The 21,007-nt window shown below is 53.3% G+C and overlaps 5 protein-coding genes across 5 annotated transcripts; 3 read left to right on the top strand and 2 right to left on the bottom strand.

The window, feature by feature from the left end:
• Window positions 1–680: 680 nt before the first annotated feature.
• Window positions 681–1,981, bottom strand: NEUTE1DRAFT_122959 (uncharacterized protein; the record flags this gene model as incomplete). Its single annotated transcript, XM_009853711.1, has 2 exons — window positions 681–1,620; window positions 1,680–1,981. The coding sequence occupies 2 exons, from the start codon at window positions 1,979–1,981 to the stop codon at window positions 681–683; spliced, it is 1,242 nt and encodes a 413-aa protein (XP_009852013.1).
• A 2,114-nt stretch (window positions 1,982–4,095) lies between these two features.
• NEUTE1DRAFT_130382 (uncharacterized protein) lies at window positions 4,096–6,394 on the top strand (the record flags this gene model as incomplete). Its single annotated transcript, XM_009853712.1, has 2 exons — window positions 4,096–4,817; window positions 4,880–6,394. The coding sequence occupies 2 exons, from the start codon at window positions 4,279–4,281 to the stop codon at window positions 6,234–6,236; spliced, it is 1,896 nt and encodes a 631-aa protein (XP_009852014.1).
• A 4,521-nt stretch (window positions 6,395–10,915) lies between these two features.
• NEUTE1DRAFT_45753 (uncharacterized protein) lies at window positions 10,916–13,818 on the top strand (the record flags this gene model as incomplete). Its single annotated transcript, XM_009853357.1, has 3 exons — window positions 10,916–11,345; window positions 11,407–13,560; window positions 13,646–13,818. 3 exons carry the CDS (start codon window positions 10,916–10,918, stop codon window positions 13,816–13,818), a joined length of 2,757 nt encoding a protein of 918 aa, XP_009851659.1.
• A 558-nt stretch (window positions 13,819–14,376) lies between these two features.
• Window positions 14,377–17,436, bottom strand: NEUTE1DRAFT_64944 (pre-mRNA splicing factor ATP-dependent RNA helicase PRP43; the record flags this gene model as incomplete). The annotated part of the gene is made up of 2 exons (XM_009853713.1): window positions 14,377–14,977; window positions 15,046–17,436. 2 exons carry the CDS (start codon window positions 17,242–17,244, stop codon window positions 14,852–14,854), a joined length of 2,325 nt encoding a protein of 774 aa, XP_009852015.1.
• Window positions 17,437–18,177: 741 nt separating this feature from the next.
• NEUTE1DRAFT_83626 (uncharacterized protein) lies at window positions 18,178–20,988 on the top strand (the record flags this gene model as incomplete). Its single annotated transcript, XM_009853714.1, has 3 exons — window positions 18,178–18,375; window positions 18,458–20,536; window positions 20,620–20,988. 3 exons carry the CDS (start codon window positions 18,241–18,243, stop codon window positions 20,800–20,802), a joined length of 2,397 nt encoding a protein of 798 aa, XP_009852016.1.
• Window positions 20,989–21,007: the final 19 nt, after the last annotated feature.

Consider the following 21,007-nt stretch of genomic DNA (forward strand, 5'->3'; position numbering starts at 1 on the left):
TCTTTGGACACTAATAATAAACACTATGGTATATACATGCTAATGATAAAACCATAGAGGCACCTAAACTCCGTATAATCCACATCTAGTAATGAAACACCGAACAGAAATAGCTAGTTGATCGAGCGGATCGAGAGGTAGCCTTGTTCACCTTTGTGCTACTATATCGCTTTCTCTGTCCTGATTGAGATACGGGCTCGACATCATCCGTCCAAAGTCCAACTCATTACGCATCATCGTCGTATGTCCAAGCTTACTTCTTCCATTAAACTTCATCGGCCGCTTCTCAGCCATGTTGCGCCCGCGTATTTCGGGATATCGTGTCGGAACTCTTCGAGGATGTGTCTCAACGACGTTGGTTGGGACTAGCACAGCCTTGCCTTGGCCTGGCTATAATGTATGCGTCTCTGCCGATCCCAATGCTTTTGTCTTGCATCTTATCTTATCCTCCCTGTTATGCACTTTGAACCCCCTCTGTCGAGATGGTCCAGGGCCTCACAATCCGGCCAACAACTGATTCGACTGCATTAGATCCACGGCGCTGGTGACATTTCTCGCTCCCCCTCTCCCCGTCTCTGTCGTAATGCTGCTAATCGTACCTCCTTCTGGAATGCCCTCAAGGTTCGCCGGCCGGCTGAGTACTATGTACCGGTCCGGCTCTTTCTTCAAGTCTGCAAGCTCTACCATTTACTCGGTGTCGTCAACGACGGTTCCGCCGATGACGGCATGTCCGAACTCGCCGCCTCAATTGGCACCTCCGCTTCCAATTCGGCAAATTGGTGCCCGGGGTGTTCGACGGGTCGGCTGTAGGCATGACTCGGACTGCCACTCCGACTCTGGTGACTCGCACTCGGCGGCCAGACCGGTGACAAATGAGCTTGTTCCGCCTCGGCAGGGTGTCCAGGTGGCGGCGTTGTAGGCGTACCGCATTTGAACATGGAGAACCTGCTCATGTGTCTCGATGGCTGATGACCACACTCCGACGCCGCCACGATGGACGAGGCCTCTCCCGACAGCTCGTAGTGCGGTTGCAGGTCCTTGGGCGGCACGGGCGGGGGGTTGCTGATGATGCTGACGAGATCAGCGACACCATCACCACCACCACCATCACCATCACCTTTGCTGTTGCTGAGGGTTCCAATGTTTTCAATGGTTCTTCTACGCCGTAGTAGTCGCTTTTTCCGCCACCAGCGTTTAAAGAAGAGGAAGCCCACGGAGCCGGCAGCGAGGAGGGCGACGGCTGCGGATCCAACGCCGATACCAATGGCCGCGCCGGTACTTACGCCGCCGCCGCCGCCGCTACTACTGCTCGTCGTCGTTGCTAATGGGTCGTCGGTGATTGTTGGTTGAGGTGTCGTCGGTAAGGAGGTAGCGGTTGCCATCATGCCGGAGTTATCCTGCTCTGAGGGTTGGATGTGCCCCCCGTCTGACATTGCTCCAAGGACGACCTGGATGCCATAGGCGCCAATACCGCCTCGTCGCTCGGATACGGTGGTGTGAGGTCCGATGGTTCCATCGGATACGACAGTCACACCCATCAGAACCTCGGCTCCCTTGGGGAAGGATGTGGTACATGCTAGTGCCTGAGCGGTGTCGTCGGCGCAGGTAAAGGTGAGGGCACTGTCTTTGGTGTTAGTATCCTGACAGCTGTTCTTGATGTAGAAGAAGGTTTATCGTACGCTCCGCTCGGACAGCACACAACTGCCGTTTGAGTCTTACCCGCTGCCTCTGTGTCTGTCACAGGAAGCCCAGAGCGCGAACATGGTGCTGTCGTGTATCCCTTGGGACAAGAGCCGGGGTTGTAGTAGTAGGACGGGTTCGCAACGTAACCATCAGGAAAGCAATTCGAATCAGGTGTGTAGAGAGGACCGTGGATGTATTCGGATGCGGTCCCCTTCCAGACCTGATATATTTGGGGGGTGTTGGTGGTACAACTGGCTGGTGGTGTGAAGGTCGTCGTTAAAGGGCCGATATTCGTCATGGTGGCGCCGCACTACGCATTCAAGCGGGCAGCTCTCTCTTAATGCGTCTCAGATCCAATGCCTGATCGAGATAAGCATTATAGGTATGGGTATGAGGGTCGGCGCGTAGGTAGAGAAAAAAGATGTCAATGTTTCCTTCGCGTCACTTGCTCGGTCGACAAGACTTGCTGCAACTCAAGCCTTTTGGTGGGAAAACAACAACAAAGCCGGGAGCAAAAGAGGTGCATTGTCTAAGTTCTCTTGTTTCTTTGATCACAGCCGGAAGAACAAAAACCTGAGACTAGTGGGCGCCCATGGACAAGATGGACTGTTGGTGAAAGATGCGAGCTAGGATGCATATGGACGGGCTGGCGGATCGGCACACCGTCAGGGGGCCATATGTTACCCGTCCCCCACCTACCCACGCAGCAGGCGCTTGCTGGAAATGTAACCGATCGATGAACGGGGAGATGAACCTCACTCATTTGGGCTTAGACGCGACAAGCAGGCCAATGGGAATGCCAGCCAATCTGGAATTTAGCCCCGGAGAGAGTGTTCACTTGAGAGCGGTCGGTCACCGTCAACTTGAGGCTTCTGCGTACGAGGCGGAATATTCGAGATCAACCGGATGCTCGGTTGTCGCGGTGAGGTTGGGGGAGTCGGAGTGAGTGCGATAACTTGAGTTCATGATGGGACTCGAGGTACACAGATTGGCGGATTTGTAGGTTATTTTTATCAACTCTCAGTGAGCACGTCGACAATCTCCTACAAGCCATAGTGTTTGATGATGAGAGTCACCGGCTTCTAGAAGTCTTAGCTGAAAGGGCGTAAACCCAACCGGGAACAATGGCCCATCATGCCCTTGCATTGCAGCAAAGCCCACTCCCGGAGCTGACTGACCAGGCGGAGATCGGGGTTTTGGTGGTGCCTGGCGGATATCAAGGGATGAGACATTGAGTGATGTTCACATCGAGCACCATGTATCTGTAGGTAGTAAGATGTGCGCTGACATGAATGGCTGATGATAGGAGTAAGGCTATCCTGAGCTAGAGTTCCTGCCCACACCAAAAGAAGGAGCATGTTGATAAACTTGGCGATTATCGCCGGTGTGTGATTTGGAGAGTACCGCGAGTAAAAAGTGCTGCGTTACCTGTTCATGAAGTGAATTATCAACCCAGTGTAATGATGTTGGTGTTGTTCGTTAGGGCTGATTCATTGCTCCTGATCTACGCAAGCAGTTGTACGACAACGGAGGAACAGTTCTTTGGTCGGATTGAAGTCCCCGCGGGCCGATTGAGATCGCTGATCAAAACGGGGCGGGATCACCAATGCAGGATGTTTTAGCGGAGAACGGAACTGTAACTGTAGCGGGCTCCACCTGTCAAGTTATGCCAAGACAGATGTCACCTCCAATCCTTCCAAGCAATCGAGCAGCTCCTTGACCTGTCAGCAGCTGCACTGCAGTGTCAAGTGTCAACTGACTAACTGCCCGTCATCTGGACTTCCCTCCTCTCCGAGACTCCAACAACCGAAGTCAACTCCAACAACCCCTCCTTTCTTCCCCTCAACCACAAATTGATCAAGATAGCGCCCAGCATGAACGCTCGAGTCAGGCCTCTTTGCAGCGACGACGTCGGATTTCTGTCATTCTTTTCACATGTCTTCCTTATTTCCCCGGAAGTGTTCTCCTACAGTCGCATAGTTTCATGGAAGCAACCAAGCAATCTTCACCTCCATCCGGAGAAGGGAGCTCTGGAGCGGAAAATGCATTTGTTTGCATGCTCGACTCATCATCGGCTACGCTGTGTCGTTGGCGGTCACTCACTTGACTAAGATTTACCTATAATGACACCGTGCTGCTGTTCTCCTTCAACCCCTTTCCCTTCACTTACCTTCGTATGCCTTGCACACAGGTCCTTCCTGGTAATTGTTGACAAGAGCGGGAAACTCCCCCGGACGCAGTGACGCTTAATCCACACCTAACTGACCAACTTCGTAGTGTGCCTGCTCTGCTTCGACTATTCTATTTGCAACGCCGCGTGAAGATGGAAGCCGCCATGATCCCGAGGGACGATGTAGGGACAAGTTGCTTCACCTTTCTCGCTGCGACTCCTTCTATATCACCTATAGTAGTGCCCTCGCTGGAGCTTCGTCTCCGATCTAGTCCTCCACGACTCGAAGCTTAGTGTGCTCGCTTGAGTTTTCCTATGTTCACGACCTATCCTTTCGCCTTCTTCACTTGTCCCTATCTCAAAATACTTCTTCTACCCCCTCTTGGAGAAGACGCGTGCTCGAGGCAGGTTCCTCAACCGCAGCTATGAAGGGCATTATCTCCGCGACTCTGGCCTCCGTTCTGGTCGGAACCGCTCTGTCTCAGTCATCTCCAAACACCAGGGACGAGTCCGCTACGGAGCGTGTATGGTCCTCCATTGCATGGGTTATGCATGGTGACCGGAGTCCTCTCGATGTTCCCGGTTTTCCTCCTAATTTGACTCCCCTAGGTGCTCAACAACTCGTTGATCGAGGCCGCGTTCTTCGCAATCGTTACATAGTGGCTGCTCAAGAACCGGATAGTTTTGATGTTTCAAAGCTCATCGGAGCCAAGCTCGTGGGCCTAAGCACGAACGCCATCGACAACACCCAGCTTGATATCCTTACGGGCGCAGATAGTTACAACTTTCACAGTGCTCTGGCCCTCATGCAGGGCCTCTACCCCCCATCAACACGTGTATTTAATGGTACGGATGGTATAGCAGCTGCTCTTCTTGCCAATACCGAGATATTGGATTATCCGCTGGAAGGATATCAATATCCGGTCATCAGGTCACCGTCAGTCGACGACCCTGAATTTGTTTAGTATGAGAACGCCATGAGCACCACTTTAAAAAAGAAAGATCGCTAACAACCATGACTTTTAGCGTGGACGCAAATAAGCTCTGCCCCCAGTACCTGCGCTCTTTGGACAGCTTTAAGAACGACACTCAGGTGGAGAAGACCTACAATGAAACACTGGTCTTCTACAAAGCGGAGTGGAAAAGGATATTCCACGGCGACAACATCGCGTACCCTTTGGATCTGGCAGACTACCATCACGCTTACGCATTCTACGACGCCGTCCAGTACCTCTACGTGCACGACAACGCCACAAAAGATCAACTGAACTCCTCCTTTATCGAATACATGGGCAATCTCGCAGCTACCGAGCAGCGTGAGAAGCATGGGAACTTGACGGTATTTGGAAAGGAAGAAGGCGACAAGATCCGCGCCATTGCAGGCCGCACCATGGCTGGCAAAGTTATGGAGTGGTTCGACAGCAATTTTCAGACAGAAGGACGCACCAACAAGCTCAATATGGCCTTCACCTCCATAGAGCCCTTCTTTGCGTTTTTCTCCCTGTCAGGATTGGTAGATGGTCCATCTGGTAACCAGTTCCGAAGCCATGTTCCCAACCCTAGTGCAGCGATGATTTTCGAGCTCTTCTCCAAAGGCGGCAGCGACTCGGTATACCCTTCTGACGAGGATCTCTGGGTACGGTTCCTTTACGACGATGCCAAGTCCGGCTCCCTTCCTCAAGAATACGCCCTCTTTGGCAACGGGAACTCGCAATCAGTCATGCCTCTCGCCGAATTCAGACATTCCATGGGAGAGATTGCCCTCAATTCATCGTCCCACTGGTGCGACGTCTGCGACAGTTCTGCCTCTTTCTGTCTCGTGGCCAAAGGTACCACCGGAGGCGACGGCAACAAGGGCGGCAGCCCCGATTCTAGCTCATCCGTCGTCTCCCACGATGGTCAGGGTCTCAAAATGGACCCCACCATAGCCGGCGCCATCGGGGCCGCCTCAGCAATTGCCGTCATCGGACTCGGCTTGCTCGCAGCCACCCTCTGTGCCGGTCTCCGCTTCCACCGAGCCGGCTCGGAGAAGAGGCGCGAGCAGGAGCGCATGATTCGCATGCTGAATCTAGGCAGCGCGTATAACAATGACAACAATCGGGCAGCGGCGCCTGATGCCGACGTGACGTACGCCAGGAACGGAATCCGACACGAGCGCGTAGGAAGCTGGGAAATGCACAATGGATTTGGTACGAATCCGTATGGTACGAGCAACACGGATCGTACTGCGGGGCTCGATCGCGTTTATACCAATGATGCTGGCTTTTACTCACCTAGGCCCGGCGGCAGCTCGTCGAAGCGACCGGTAGAGGATGACCAAGCAAGCTATTTTGGCGCTGCGCCGACGAAGCCGAGGGATTTCTCCTTGCGAGATGGTGAGTGAGTGAGTGAAGGAGTGAGCGGTGCTGGGTGGGTACCTTTTCAAATACGTTGATCTTTTCTTTTCTTTTTGCATACCATTGCCCTCGTTTCCCTCTTTGCCCCTTGAGCACTGCATATTGTGTACATGGCATTCGGTATTTTGCATTGGGTTCGGGAAATCTCGCGAAGATAAAATTATCAGGAGGTGGCGTTCAAAGGAGATGGGGTTAGGATTGGGAGTGAGAGTGGGTTTGTTTACTTTCTCCCTATTTTCCCCAGTCCACGTTACAGTCGACGATTACGAATTGCCGAGTGCCATGTATAGAGCAATATGGCCATGGGCGTTCGGGACTCGGGAGCGATCGGGAGCTCGTCAAAGCTTAACCGGTGGCTGAGCAAAGGGATATCATCTGGCCACAATGTGGTGGCATAGAGGGCAGTACCAGTTGGAATATAGTCGCTTGTTGGAGCAGCTTTTAGTTGGTTATTTTCTTTTTATTTTCTCGTCGCGTGAATAGCACATCCCTTACCTCACATGCACATAGATCGATGTGCATGACATTTGAAGAGTGGCACCCCTTAACGCTGATTGCACCTTCCTCCCCCCCTCCTTTCTCTTAATTCTCAGCGCAACCACGCAACTTGAAATCGATGCCTTCCTAATATCACACATCCATCACTCGTACCCTCCACGCGTTTAAGCGAGCTGGGACAAAACCGGTTTTTTTTTTTTTTTTTTTGATTTGAAAAGAAGGGCGACAACGACGACGACGACAACCACGACCCCGTGACTCCGTCTCTGTCCATCTCTGCAAGTGCGGTCAAGGGCGATGAATGAACGAATGAGAAAAGCCGGGAGGATGCTATTGGTCACGGGATGATCAAAGTCAAGCATAAAACGCATGTATGGCTTCGGCTTTCATCACTTCCATGTTCAGTCGAGTCCTTACATACATTGATACGAAGTCTACGAACGAACAGCGATTCCTTTCCCTGTGGGGCGTAGGTAGGCTCGTGAATGGAGCCTCCATTCCCTTTGCTCCTCCGTAATCGCAGTCGCAGTCTACGCCGCCGTTCACTTCTGTGTTGGGTAGCGGTCGGAATGATGTCTGGTGTTAGGGGGGATGGAGACAGCATGTTCCTAGGACTCTCGTCGGTCGGTGTTTTGTTTGTTCTTTCTTTCGCCGGCGTCAGCCAAGAAAAGATGGATGTGATGGGGTCATGGATGAAGGTGGAGCGGAGCTGTATCGTATCGTATTGTAACGGATTTTCAGGTAGGTCTCCAGTTCTCCAGACTCCACGCCCGCGATCTCGGGATCTCACACACACCCACACACCGTTCAGTGTTTTAGTACATGCATTGGTGTGTTGTTGAAATTACGATCTCAATGCGTGGCAGTTGTGTTAGGAACGTAGGTGAAGGTATGGAGGATTAGTCCATGTTTTTTTGTTGCATGTAACCACCGGGTGGAAACGAGCTGTGAGACTGGGGAAGGAAACAGGCATGTTGATGGTTTGAGATTATCACGTTATGCCTTCCACTTTTGTTCTCTTTTTGAGTGCAGATACAGATATTTTGAGCTGTGGATGTGGTGCACTAACGGCAGTTATAGTGATCGAGTGGGATTAAAATATACCACTCAGCGGTGAGAGCCCGACTGGCGATGAACACTCACCGTCTCCGCAAAACGATGTCATCATCACCAAAAAGAACACAGCCTCCTTGAAGATACGGACTCTGAAGTCCGTTCCGTTTTCGCAACTTCTATGTTTCAAGCTTTTCCCCGAACGAACGGGGAAAGTCAAGTCTATCGGAGTGCAGATCCGGGGAAATGCAACTGACAAAAAGCTTGGCATTCAGGGCGGCAAAAGAGGCCTGGTTTCTGATTGGACGCTTCCTGGTGTTACATCTCAGACGGGACTCTTTCTACTGCGTAACAACTGGACTGGGACGGCTGGATGGACGGATCGATGGAGAAAGCATCAATATATCAAAGCGAATGAAATTGGTTTGATGGAGGGCGAGGGCGGCTTTGCATCTGGTTTCGGAAGGACACGCCCGTTGTTGGGTTTCGAATTTAAGGTTAGTGGAAGTCAAAACCTGGGCCAGAAAATGTAGATAGATATCCTTTGATCCGGGGAGAGTCAGATCTGTTCGGTACCCCAGAGAGAGCTTTTGCCTAGAAGAGCAGGTTGTATAGTGTTGTACACTAGTCTAGTTCTTCCATGCCCCTGAACATCTAGAAATCCACCGCTCTGAACAAAAATACTGACTGTGTTCAAATGTGCTTGCTTGAATAAGCACACGTCGGTAAATCTTGTATGGAACTTTTTTTTTCATTTATTTATCTCTTCTTTTACTCATCATTCCAGATTACGAACACTTTGCGCCGTACCTATATCTATGCATGCCTTATCTCTTCTCTCCTCGCGGGGTCCTGAACGACTCGTGGCTATACAGTCACCATCTCCACAAATATCCGGTCAGCCGGAGGAGGGTCGTGGTACCTAGTCTGTAGCCTGTATGGTAGGGTACAGTTGTGTAGTAGTTGAGGCCAGGAGGACTGACCCAACCTGAGCTAAGAGTTCTCCAATCATCATCATCACCAGACTCTGATTTTCTACAGAATACAGTATGATCTGCACTGTAATGCAGGTTGGTTGACTCCGTCGGCTGCATTGGATGGCGGCGCCCCCCCATGTGCTGCCTGCGCTCGTGGCTTTCACATGCCTTTTTTCATCCAAAAGAATGCGGCATCAGCGGCAGCTGTCTGAACAGTTATGCCATGTACCTTACCCACAGCGGTCTGATGCACGTGTATTTTCTTGACATCAGCGGGTAGCCCAAATGTACATCGACAAGGCACAATCTCTGTCTAGAAAACAACCCAAGGGAAACCAGCAATTGAAAAAAAGACTTGTAAACGAGATGGATGAGGTCCAGTGGAGTTCAACCCCAGAATGGAGCACAGGCTTGGCCTGGATTCTTCTGGAGCTGGACCCATGCCCGTCCAAGTCCCAGTGGTCACCCCGCAAACTGAATGGAGTCTCCTTGGGCCAATGAGACCCACTCGGCACGACTCGTCTCATCCCGTCCAAGTCCAAGTCCCACGAATGCCGTCCGCACACTACCGTCGCCTTTGACGGCCTCCGCTTGTCCGAGCAAGATCCCCACGATCCCCTTCCAACGTCCACTTGTCTGTGATACCCTACGCCGCCGCCGCTCGTCACTGGCCAGCCAAAGAAGCAAGCTAGCCTGCACATCTTCTCGCTCCTCGCTTCTCGGGCCGCGTCTCTCTCTGCAACTGGAACCTCGCGCCTTCAAGCCCTCAAAGTTACCGGCGAAAACGACTATCTTACCGGTACCCGCTGCCTTCCATTTCCCATTTTCAGGTATGTACGTAACCAAGGTATCTTTACACGTACCATCCCCCCGGTCAGGCCAAGGGCTCGACGACCACCACAACGTCATTGTCGCCAAGGGGTGTGAACGACAATCCCATCCCATCTCCAGCACATGCTTTGATCCTACGGAAAAAGGGCTTAATGGGTTTTAGTTTAGTCTGGGGAACACGTGTGTCCATGACCAAGGCAGCTGACCAGTGACCACATAGGGCTACAGCTATTCGAGACTCGTAAGATATTTTGGAAACTCAGAGAGGGTTTGCCTATTTTGGGAGCTAGCAATCATCCATCTACTCTCGTCTTAATTCGAAAATTCCAATCTTGACCCATTCTACCATCATCCTCATCCATCGCCCAAAAGGTCTGATACCACCGCATCATATTCTACTACCGAAAGAAAGAACTCAAGATTGGTTGGAACCTTCGCTATCTGTTACGGTACGTTGTACATCCCCTGCTTGAGCTTCCCTTCTTTGCTTTTGTCAGACCCTACAGGCTACGGCAGTTCCACGAATCTGGACCAGTTGGGCGCATTCCATATCGGGTGCTCGGACTTGCGGAGAAAACAAGACGAACCCCTGAAGATTGGACGGGTTACCGCTACATTCACGGTATTTACACCCCCAGGGGGGCACTTCCACTTGCAGACGCGCACACCATGGCTGGAGGAGGGCCACCGAGCGAGCTACCACATGCTCCAGTGCCTCCTCTCGCTGTCACAACAACCCTCGGCGTCGTCTTTTGGTGCCTCGAACTGCTATCTCGGGCTCTTCTTACTCCTCCATGGGAACAAGAGGTAGTTCCACTTCGTCCCCAGAGCTCCATGACTGTCACTCACTGTACACACTTCCCGGCTTGTCCGCTACCTACGTCTGTGGGTCTGGCGCTGTTCTTCGCTCCCGTCTGCCTGCTCCCCTTGCTCCCCTCACCATGCCCATGCGGCTTACATACACCCTGGCAATGTACCGGGGTACATCGGATACCCTCCTCTCCAGAGTCCCCTCCCCAGCTCCCACTTCCCCTTCGTATAGTTATACCTTCAAAAGCCCGGCCGAGAACCGGACCCTTTCCCTATCTTACATCCTCCCATTTTCCTTCAAAAAGATATCCAGACCGCCGATTTTATTCCCAGTGGCATACCGCCTTATTGTCTTCAAGACTGCCATTGTTTCTCCCGTACAACCTTGCGTGGCTTCAACATTAGCACTCGAGTCTCACCTTGATACGCCTAACTACTACGCTCATACACACACACACACAGCCTGGAGCTACCTCGCACCAAACTAAACTGACACAATGACTCTTACTGAAGTTCGCACTTTCACTCCTCCGAGAGCTTTCGGTGACGCCATCAGCCAACCAGTTGTCACACCAGTTATCACAACTTCGACAACACCGCGCTCCATCCCCGAACTCCAGATCACACTCAAGCCCGCCATCAGCCCATCACCAAAAGCACGTCAGAACAGCATGGCCTCTACTCCCGAAGAAAAGTCCAAAGGCGGCGTAACATTTGCCCACCAGGACAAGCTCCCCAAGCTTCCTATCCCAGAACTCGAAAGCACATGCCAAAGATATCTCGCCTCCCTAAAACCGCTTCAAACCCACAGAGAACATGCCGAGACAAGGCGCGCTGTTCAGGAGTTTCTTCAGACAGACGGCCCCGAGCTGCATGAGAAGTTGAAGAAGTATGCCGAGGGACAGACAAGCTATATCGAGCAATTCTGTAAGTCTCTTCCGACACAAAGGCCCTTGACACAGTCCATTTTTGGCTAACACGTCTTCAGGGTATGATTCGTACCTCAACTACGACAACCCCGTTGTTCTCAACTTGAATCCTTTTTTCTTGCTCGAAGATGATCCGACACCGGCTCGCAACAACCAAGTCACTCGGGCCGCCTCCTTGATTGCGTCGGCTTTGGAGTTTGTAAGGGCAGTCCGCAGGGAGGAGCTTCCACCAGATACTGTCCGGGGAACCCCCCTAGACATGTACCAGTACTCACGCCTCTTTGGTACCGCTCGTGTCCCCACCGATTCCGGATGCCAGATTCAGCAAGATGACAAGACGAAGCACATTGTCGTCATGTGCCATGGCCAGTTTTACTGGTTCGATGTTTTGGACGATAACTCCGATGCCATCATGACCGAGAAGGATATCGCCATCAACCTCCAGACCATCGTTGACGACGCCCGACAATCCCCGATTCAAGAGGCTGCCAAGAGCGCCCTCGGTGTGTTGAGCACAGAGAACCGGAAGGTCTGGTCGGGACTCCGGGACGTCCTGACGAGGGATCCCGGTTCCAACAATGCCGACTGCCTGAGCATAGTCGACAGTGCTCTCTTCGTTGTCTGCCTGGATTATACGGAGCCAACCACCGCTGCCGCTCTTTCTCAGAACATGCTTTGTGGCACCAGCGAGATTGAGAAGGGTGTCCAGATTGGCACCTGCACCAACCGCTGGTATGACAAGCTTCAGATCATCGTGTGCAAGAACGGCAGCGCCGGTATCAACTTTGAGCACACCGGTGTCGACGGTCACACCGTGCTGCGGTTCGCCAGCGACATCTACACCGACACCATCCTCCGCTTTGCCCGGTCCATCAATGGCAAGGCTCCCTCGATGTGGGCTTCAACGAGTCCCGACCCGTCGAAGCGTGACCCTGAGAGCTTCGGAGACGTGAGCACCACCCCCCACAAGCTCGAGTGGGACATGGGTCCCGAGCTCAGCGTGGCCGTCCGCTTCGCCGAGACCCGCCTGGCCGATCTCATTGAGCAGAACGAGTTCCAATGTCTCGACTTCCACGGCTACGGCAAGAACTTCATCACCTCCATGGGCTTCTCCCCAGACGCCTTTGTACAGATGGCCTTCCAAGCAGCCTACTACGGCCTCTACGGCCGCGTCGAGTGCACCTACGAGCCTGCCATGACCAAAATGTTCCTGCACGGCCGCACCGAGGCCATCCGCACCGTCTCGGACGACTCAGTCAACTTCGTCCAGACTTTCTGGGCCGACGCCCCCGGCGACGCCAAAATCGACGCCCTCCGCAAGGCCTGCCAGGCCCACGTCAACAAGACCCGCGACTGCGCGAAAGCCCAGGGTTGCGATAGGCACTTGTACGCCATGCTTTGCCTCTGGCAGCGGATGCAAGACGACGATGCGGCCAGCACCACCAGCGACAACAGCATGAACGGCTATTCTTTCGAAGACGGCTCCATCATCGGCTCGCCGTCCAAGGACTCTGTCTTCTCCCAATCCATGGAGTCTCAGTCTGTCAACGGCGGTGGTCGCGAACGTGGCGACTCCATCAACTCCCACATCTCCGCCACCCCCTCCCAACGCGGTGGTGTACCTCAACCACTACCCGCCATCTTCGCCGACGCCGGCTGGGACAAACTCAACACCACCATCCTGTCCACTTCCAACTGCGGTAACCCGTCCCTCCGGCACTTTGGCTTCGGCCCCGTCTCCGGCGAAGGGTTCGGTATCGGCTACATCATCAAAGACGAGTGCATCTCCATCTGCGTATCATCGCGCCATCGTCAGACCCGCCGCTTCGTTGACACATTGGAATCCTACCTGCTTGAGATCCGCCGCATTTTGCGCATCGCTGCAAGGAACGCTGCCTCCGCCGGTGGTGTTGGTGCCAACGGTACCACCGGAAACAAGGGTATGAGCAGGGCTCGGGAGATTGACGCGGCTGCTATCAACCAGAATGGACAGGAAAAGCTGGCTCGCCCCAAGATCGGGAACAGGATCAAGTCGAGAGGGAGGTTGATCACCGGTCAAAGCAGCGGGCTTATTGGTCACGGCGGACCAACGAGCATGTACACCAATGGAGGCGGCAGCAGTGTGGGGAACATTAAGGGGGCGGGAGGGGGCAGTGTTAGTAGCGCGATGGAGGAGAGCGTGGTGATGAGTGAGGATGATGAGATTGGTGGTTGTAAGTTTTGTTTCCCTTTTCCTCCCCTTACCCTTAATGTTAGTGGACCGAGTAAGTGGCTAACTGATATGCTTCGTTCTGACAGATGGGTTCTTCGACGCCGGTATGCTGCAACAAGCGCTCAAGGCGCGCCAACAGGCTCACTACCACCATCATTCCCACAACCATGATAGCAGCAGTGATGACCGGAGTAACCAGAGCAGACAAAGGAGGAGCAGGAGGGATGTGGGCAAGAAGTTGCCTTTGATCGATTACTAGTAGCCTCCCGCTAAACATTTCCTATTTTTCATTTGGTCTTGGGTTTAAGGTTATGGCTGGGTTAGCGCTGTTTTCTGTTTTCTTTTTTCTTGTTTTCTTTTGGATGATCTTGGATTCTAAAGTACCACGATGAAGAGAAACACACAGATGATACCTACAGCTGAGAGAGAGAGAGAGAGATGGCATGTTGTGAGGCGTACCGTACATACCCTTCTAGGACACGCCGGCGGTGAATAAAATCTATTTTCAGTTGATCTTATACTTCTCTACTCAGTTTTTCACACACTGACAAATCGCGTAACCGAAATCAACAAGTGATGATGGCTCCTCAAATAAATGTCATGAACCTGGGGAGCTAAAGACCAAGTACAACAAGTAATGATAGGGGGAAACCTGAGCCAAATATCTAACAAAGAGACCAGATAAAAGTTTCATCCTAACGACGTATAGCCGACAAAACCCCTGAGACCGAAGCATCAGTGTCCATACAGCAAAGGTAAACTAAACCAGATCAGACCCACAGACACCGAGAGGGCTGGCGATAAAACATGATGAAGATGATAATGCATGCATGATTGTGATGGTAGAAAACGGTATAAAAATTTCAATCAACTCTCTTCCCAGAGTCCATATGCCAAATGCCAAAATAAAACTCCTTCCTTTTTTCCTTTTCCCTCCCCCTTCTGAGTCCGGATCCAGGCACCGGTAAGTAGGTATAATATACCTTGGATTACTCTTGCCCCTCCATCACCATCTTATTTCCTTCCCTGTCTTTACCTCTACCCCGACGCCGTCCTCTCCTCGTCCCCCTCTTCTTTTTGTTCAGGTTCTCCTTCTCCTGCTTCTCATTGCTGTTCCCGGCGGAAGGGGCCGTACCGGCGCACGCGATATTCTCCGTCACGTGTGCGAGCGGCGGGCGACTCGGCTTCTCTTTCTCGGTATCATTGGTCTCTTCACCACGACCACTACCATCAGCTACCACAACAGCAGCGGAAGAAGATTTCTTCTTTCTCTTCCTATCTCTATAACGCCACTAACGCGCGCTGCCGCTGCCCTTGATGGCTTGCCTCCGCTTGACCTTGTCGGTGATACGAGTGAGCGCCGACTTTATCTCGCCCTTCTCAAAGGTATCGAGGTCGTAGTAGACGGGGGCAATTTCCTGGTTTACATATGTCAGTTTCAAGATGCCATTGACAAAAAGGGGATGAACAAAAGGGGAGTACGTACAAGAAGCCACTCAGGACGAATGTTGGTCACCGTCCTGACGTACTGCTTGGTTGTGAGAACGAACTCGTTATAGACGACCCAGTCGTATGGGCTCGTCACCGACGTGCTCGGGTGGATCATGACGAGCTGGTCATCCTTGACCGTCTTGTACACCTTGCTGTTGCTGCTCTCGCGCATGGCCACCTGCATGAAGAAGCCAGCCAGGAGCGCGCGGCGGATGTTGGTGTAGTAGTTCTTGTCCTGGAACGGCGTGCTGACCAGGCTAATGTCGTGCGTCTCCATAATACGCTTGAGCTGAGCCCGGACGTTATCGGCGCTTGACAGGTGACGGTATGAGAGGAAGTGCTCGTGGCACCAGCGCTTCATGTCGTCGCCGTTGGTCTCGGCACCCTTGTAGGCGTGGTAGGCGTTCAGCAGCGTCAGGTGGTCGCCGTCGGGGTGGGCGAACTGCATCTTCATCTCGTCGGCCCGCTTGCGCGCGTTGTTGGGGCGTACCCATATCGAGGGGACGGAGAGGAGGGACACAATGGAAAGGATCTCGTTGGAGCAGTAGAACTCGGGCGACGAAATAAGCATGACGGCGAGGGCGGGGTCAAGCGGGAACTCGGAAGCCAAACCACCGAGACGCGTAAGCTCACCATCGTCATCTAAGCAGGCGAGGTAGTTGAGCTCCTCCAGGGCGCGCATCATGGTCTCGGGCGCAGGAGGGTCCATGAGATCAAAGTGTACCAAATCCTCAACACCAAGCTTCTTCAACTCCAAAACAGTGTTGGCCAGGTTGGACCGGAGAATTTCAGGATAGGTTTGCTCAATAAGTTCCTTCTTGAAAGCCTTCTCGGTGTAAAGACGGAAGCATTTACCGGGCCGTGTACGACCAGCACGACCAGCTCTTTGCTGAGCAGAGGCCTTCGAGATAGGAGAAACCAACAAGGACTCAACACGAGAGCGGGGGTTGTAAATCTTTTGCTTGCTGAAACCGGGGTCGACGACGTAGACGATACCATCGATTGTCAAGGACGTTTCGGCAATGTTGGTCGAGACAATGACCTTGCGACCAGGCCTGCCACCCTTGCGCAGGGGCTCGGGGGCCTTTTCGAAAATGCGCTGTTGGTGCGCAGGAGGGAGAGTGCCGTAAAGAGGGTAAACCTTCATGGGGCCAGCATCCGACTCGCGAATCATGTCGTCCACCTCCAAGCTGATTCTTCGGCAAGCATCCTCAATCTCCTCCTCACCAGTAAGGAACAGCAAGATGTCTCCCTCGGGCTCGGTGGCGTGAATCTGGAGCACGGTCCGTACGGCGGCCTCGAGGTAGTCACGCTCGGGCTCGGGGGTATAGAAGATCTCGACGGGATGGGTACGACCGGGGACGGCGAGCAATGGGGCGTTGTAGAAGTAGGACTGGAACTTTTGGGCATCGAGGGTGGCAGACATGACAATGATCTTGAGGTCTGACCTGCGGGCGGCGATCTGCTTGAGCAGGGCCATGAGGATATCGGTCGCGAGGGTACGTTCGTGGGCTTCATCGAGAATGATGCAGCTGTAGCGGGACATGTCGTGGTCGTGCATGGACTCGCGCAGGAGCTGACCATCCGTCATGTACTTGAGCATGGTCTTGGGGCCGGTCCGGTTCTCGAAACGAATGCTGTAACCGACTTCCTGGCCCAGTTCGACATCCAACTCGTTCGCGACACGCTGGGCAACCGACATGGCCGCCACTCTTCGGGGCTGGGTACAGGCGATGAGCTTGCCGTTCGTGTGGGGGAGCTCGTCGTAGAGGACGTATTGGGGGATCTGGGTGGTCTTTCCGGAACCCGTCTCACCGACGAAGACGAGGATCTGGGTGTTGTGGTACATGTCGAGGAACTCCTGGCGCTGCTTGTGGACGGGGAGGTCGCGCCTCACTTTGAGGATGTCGAAGTATCTCTGCGAGTGCGGCTGGCCGGTCCACGGGTTGAGCTCCGAGTCCTCGGCCTGGGCAGCCTGGACGGCGGTGGTCTTGTGCCTCTCGAAGGCGTCGAGGGGCGATTCGAAGTCGCCATTGGTGCCGTTGCCGTTGCCGTCCTCGTTGAGATGGGCGAGGTAGGGGTTGTACTTTTCGGGGGCAGCATCGCCATTCTCGGCACGCTTGATGCGCTTCGAGTCCTGGTCGTTGTCGTCCATGTTGGATCTCTTGACGCCTTTGTCGTCGTGGCTGGCCATTGTAGTACCGACCGAGGGCAGCTGGCCTTTTTTTAATATCTTGTTTTTCGAGCGAGAGGGGTGGGTACTAGTAAACAAAACAAGAAGACCGAACTGAAGGGGAGGAAGAGAAGCGGCGATAGGCAAAACAGAAGGCGGAGTGTCGATTATGGCACCTCCAGTGGCAGTGATGAACAGCGAAACAGAGTGGAGGAGAGGGCAGTGGGCAGGCATGCGAGGCTACAACTTTTTTTTTGTTTGATGTCAGGGCGATCAGACCTGGCCGGCAGTTCCTGGCCGCAGCAACTCTCGACCAATGAGGGGCCACAGTGATAAGCTTTAATGGAGTAAGGAGTGTCTTTGGCAAGCGCTGATAAGCAAATCACTGTAGCATTGGACAGGACCCTGATGGGCACTAAGACGGTAATTTTTTGCACTGTTCTGTGACTGTCAGGTTCACTCAGTTTGTTCCTGCTGCATGCAAAGAAAAAAAAAAGGCAAAATGCAAGCAGGTTGATGAAGATTGTGACATTGTGACATTGTGAGTTTTGGGCGTATTAGGTTTGTAAAGAACCGTTCCTTTCACTCAGTTACCTACCTATCTCGTTCCTCCATGTACCTACTATCCATACCCCTCCATACACTACTTGTTTACTTTGAGTTGGGGAGCGTCGAGGTTTTGACTTTTTCCTCTGGCGCTTCTTCCCTGGAAATATCCACTGCCATGGGGTCAGTCCGTTGTGGGAAAAATAAAAAAAAAGCTCCATCCAACTTTGATTTCAGTCTTTTCAATTTTCCCTGTGATTGGGTCCGATACCTCATCAAGGTACAGCCTATACATTCTTCTACTGTATACAAGCCCCAGAGACTAGTATAGCTACCTTCTCTGTACCCCTCCCGCTGCTGTTTGTACCACCTCAAACCTAACCTGGACCATCGCGGGGTTGTTTACTTCTAGTCTCGTCCACTCTCTTTCACTCACTCGGATTCACAAAAAAGTCCAGTCACTCACTCATCATGTCTTCAAATCGCGGGTTCAACCCCGAGTCCGAGTCTTTCGAGCAACGGCCGCCCTTTTACATTGGCCAGCATGATGTCCAACGACATGAGTCGCCCTCTGACAATCAGTACGGCCAGATCTTGGACAGTGGTGTAAGTCTTTCCTCACATTAAAGTAGGAAGAGAAAGAAGAACGAGCAACAGCAATAATACTAACACACATGAGATGAGATAGTTCAACTTTGTCACCACCCCCATCACCAACGAGCACTTTCACCAGCGCGTGATCGACTTGTACAAGAGCCATCTCCAAGAACGGGAACAGTGGGTCACCGAACGGGGACTCACTGACGCCCAAAAGGCCAACCCTTCGCTGCCACTTCCTACGGTCCCTACCTTGACTGACGACGATACATCCCTGTTTCCCAGCAGCTATGTTGGCTCGCTCATCGCCTACGCCAGCCCATGGATCGACCTCTGCTCTGCCGATCCCATCATCTCAGACATCTCCCGTCAGGTGCTGAACCTCGAGCTCGCCTACGCCAACTTCTGCGGCTCCAGGACCATCATTATCCCCGGCCCAAGACAGGACGATGGCCGTGCCGTCGCTCAGTATGCACGTGCCATTCAGGAGGCTCAAGAGGTTGGAGGCCGTGTGAATCTGGTCATTCACTTGCCCATGTACCGCGAGCCTAGTTTGGAGGAGGAGGCAGAGACTCTTTCTTCTCTCCTTACTGGTGACGGTAGTAGCAGCTCCAACTCCAAGGAGGCCGTCAAGACCGATGCTGCCAAGGGCACCGAGATCGATCTCTTCAGCACCTGGGACAGTTGGCACACCATCCGGACCGTCTGCAAGTACAGCGGTCGTCTATTTGTTGCCCTGCGCATTCCGAAGCGGGTACCTGAAAAGGACCTGCAGGAGCGCTGGTTCTCCGAGCCGCTGCACTACCTGACCCTCGATAAGAAGATCTTCTCGCTGAACAAGGCCGGCCATCCTTCCCTTACCCGCCATCATCAGGACTTGATCAACCGTTATATGCGCCTCAAGAACCACCCGTGGCTAATCCTGATTAATGTCGGTCCGTCGGCGGAAAGTCTCGTCGAGGCCCCCAGCAAGATGGAGGTTGACTTCCCTCCTTTGTCCGAGGCTAGCAAGGCAGTCAAGGAGAACCGCAAGCCATATGCTCCTCCCTACAACGAGTACGTTGACTACATGAAGTATCTCGAGAGACACCAGCCCCCTTACTCGGCCATGGAGACTGCTTCGCTCGTCAGCTTCCAGGACTGGCTCCAGTCCCCTCTCCAGCCGCTCTCGGACAATCTCGAGTCGGCCACGTATGAGGTCTTTGAGGGCGATCCGGTCAAGTACGATCAGTACGAAAAGGCCGTGGCCGAGGCCATGCTCGAGTGGAAGAAGTACAACCGGCCCGTCTCCTCCGTAACCCCCGAGACGCCCGACGGCAAGGACCTAATTGTGGCCGTCGCCGGTGCCGGCCGCGGTCCCTTGGTCGCCCGCGTTCTCCGGGCCGCCGCATCCACCAACACTCCTATCCAGCTCTGGGCTTTGGAGAAGAACCAGAACGCCTACGTCTACCTCCTCCGCCGCAACAAGCGCGAGTGGAACAACTCGGTAACGGTGATCAAGACTGACATGCGTGAATGGGAGGGTCCTCGCCTCGCGGCCAACCCCAACATTATCACCAAGCTTGACATCCTCGTGACCGAGCTCCTCGGTTCCTTCGGCGACAACGAGCTTTCCCCGGAATGCCTCGACGGCATCCAGCGGCACATTGCCCGCCCGCACGGCATCTCCATCCCCTACTCGTATACCGCCCATCTCTCCCCCATCGCGCACCCGCGCATCTTTGCCGATCTGTCCAACCGCGTCGTCAGCGACCCCAACGCCTTCGACATCCCCTGGGTGACACGCCTGTTTCAGCTCGCCTACGTTGCCCAAAAGGTGCCCAAGCACGGTCGGTTCCAGCAGGCCTGGGAGTTCGTGCACCCCGTCGAGGTGTCGCGGGCCGACGACTTTTCTGCCCAAAACGGGCGCGCGCGCAAGTATGTTACTCACGGCAGCGGCAGCATGTACGGCTCCAGCGGCATCAACGAGCATAATGCTCGGCACTGCCATTTGACGTTTGTCTGTCCCACGAGAGGTGTGATTCATGGTCTGGCGGGCTACTTTGAGAGCGTGCTGTATAAGCATCAGGAGGAGGGCAAGACGCCAGTGGAAATTAGTATCTTGCCAGATCAGATTGATCGGAAGAGCAAGGACATGATTTCTTGGTTCCCGATTTTCTTCCCTCTTAGGGTGAGTTTTCTTTCTTGTGCTTGACTCATCGCTCTTCACTCCTGCTTCGGTGACAATTACTGACCCGGTTCGACGATATACAGCAACCCCTCTACTTCCCTCAGGACACCGAGCTAGAAGTCAGCATGTGGCGCCAGACCGACGACACCAGGGTTTGGTACGAGTGGATGGTTGAAGTGTATGCTTGGGTGGGTCCCAAGACCCGTATCAAGGTTGGCGCTTCTGAGATGCATAGCAGTCGTAAGGTTGCCTGTATCTTTGGTTAGAAGAGAGGAAACGTAAAAACAGAGGTAACTAAGTACCAGTAGGTGGTGGGCAAGGCTGGCTAGGTCGGGTGTTAGGAGTGTGTATGCAGCTGGACTAAACGCTGCGAGGAAAAGGTCAAAAGTCTTGTTTTAGCGAAAGATAAAAAGTTTCGAATTCAAATATTGGACGTAATGTTCATGATTGGGAGGCCGCGCGATGCGTATG

Source organism: Neurospora tetrasperma (assembly GCF_000213175.1).
Source record: "Neurospora tetrasperma FGSC 2508 unplaced genomic scaffold NEUTE1scaffold_4, whole genome shotgun sequence".
Classification (NCBI taxonomy): domain Eukaryota; kingdom Fungi; phylum Ascomycota; class Sordariomycetes; order Sordariales; family Sordariaceae; genus Neurospora; species Neurospora tetrasperma.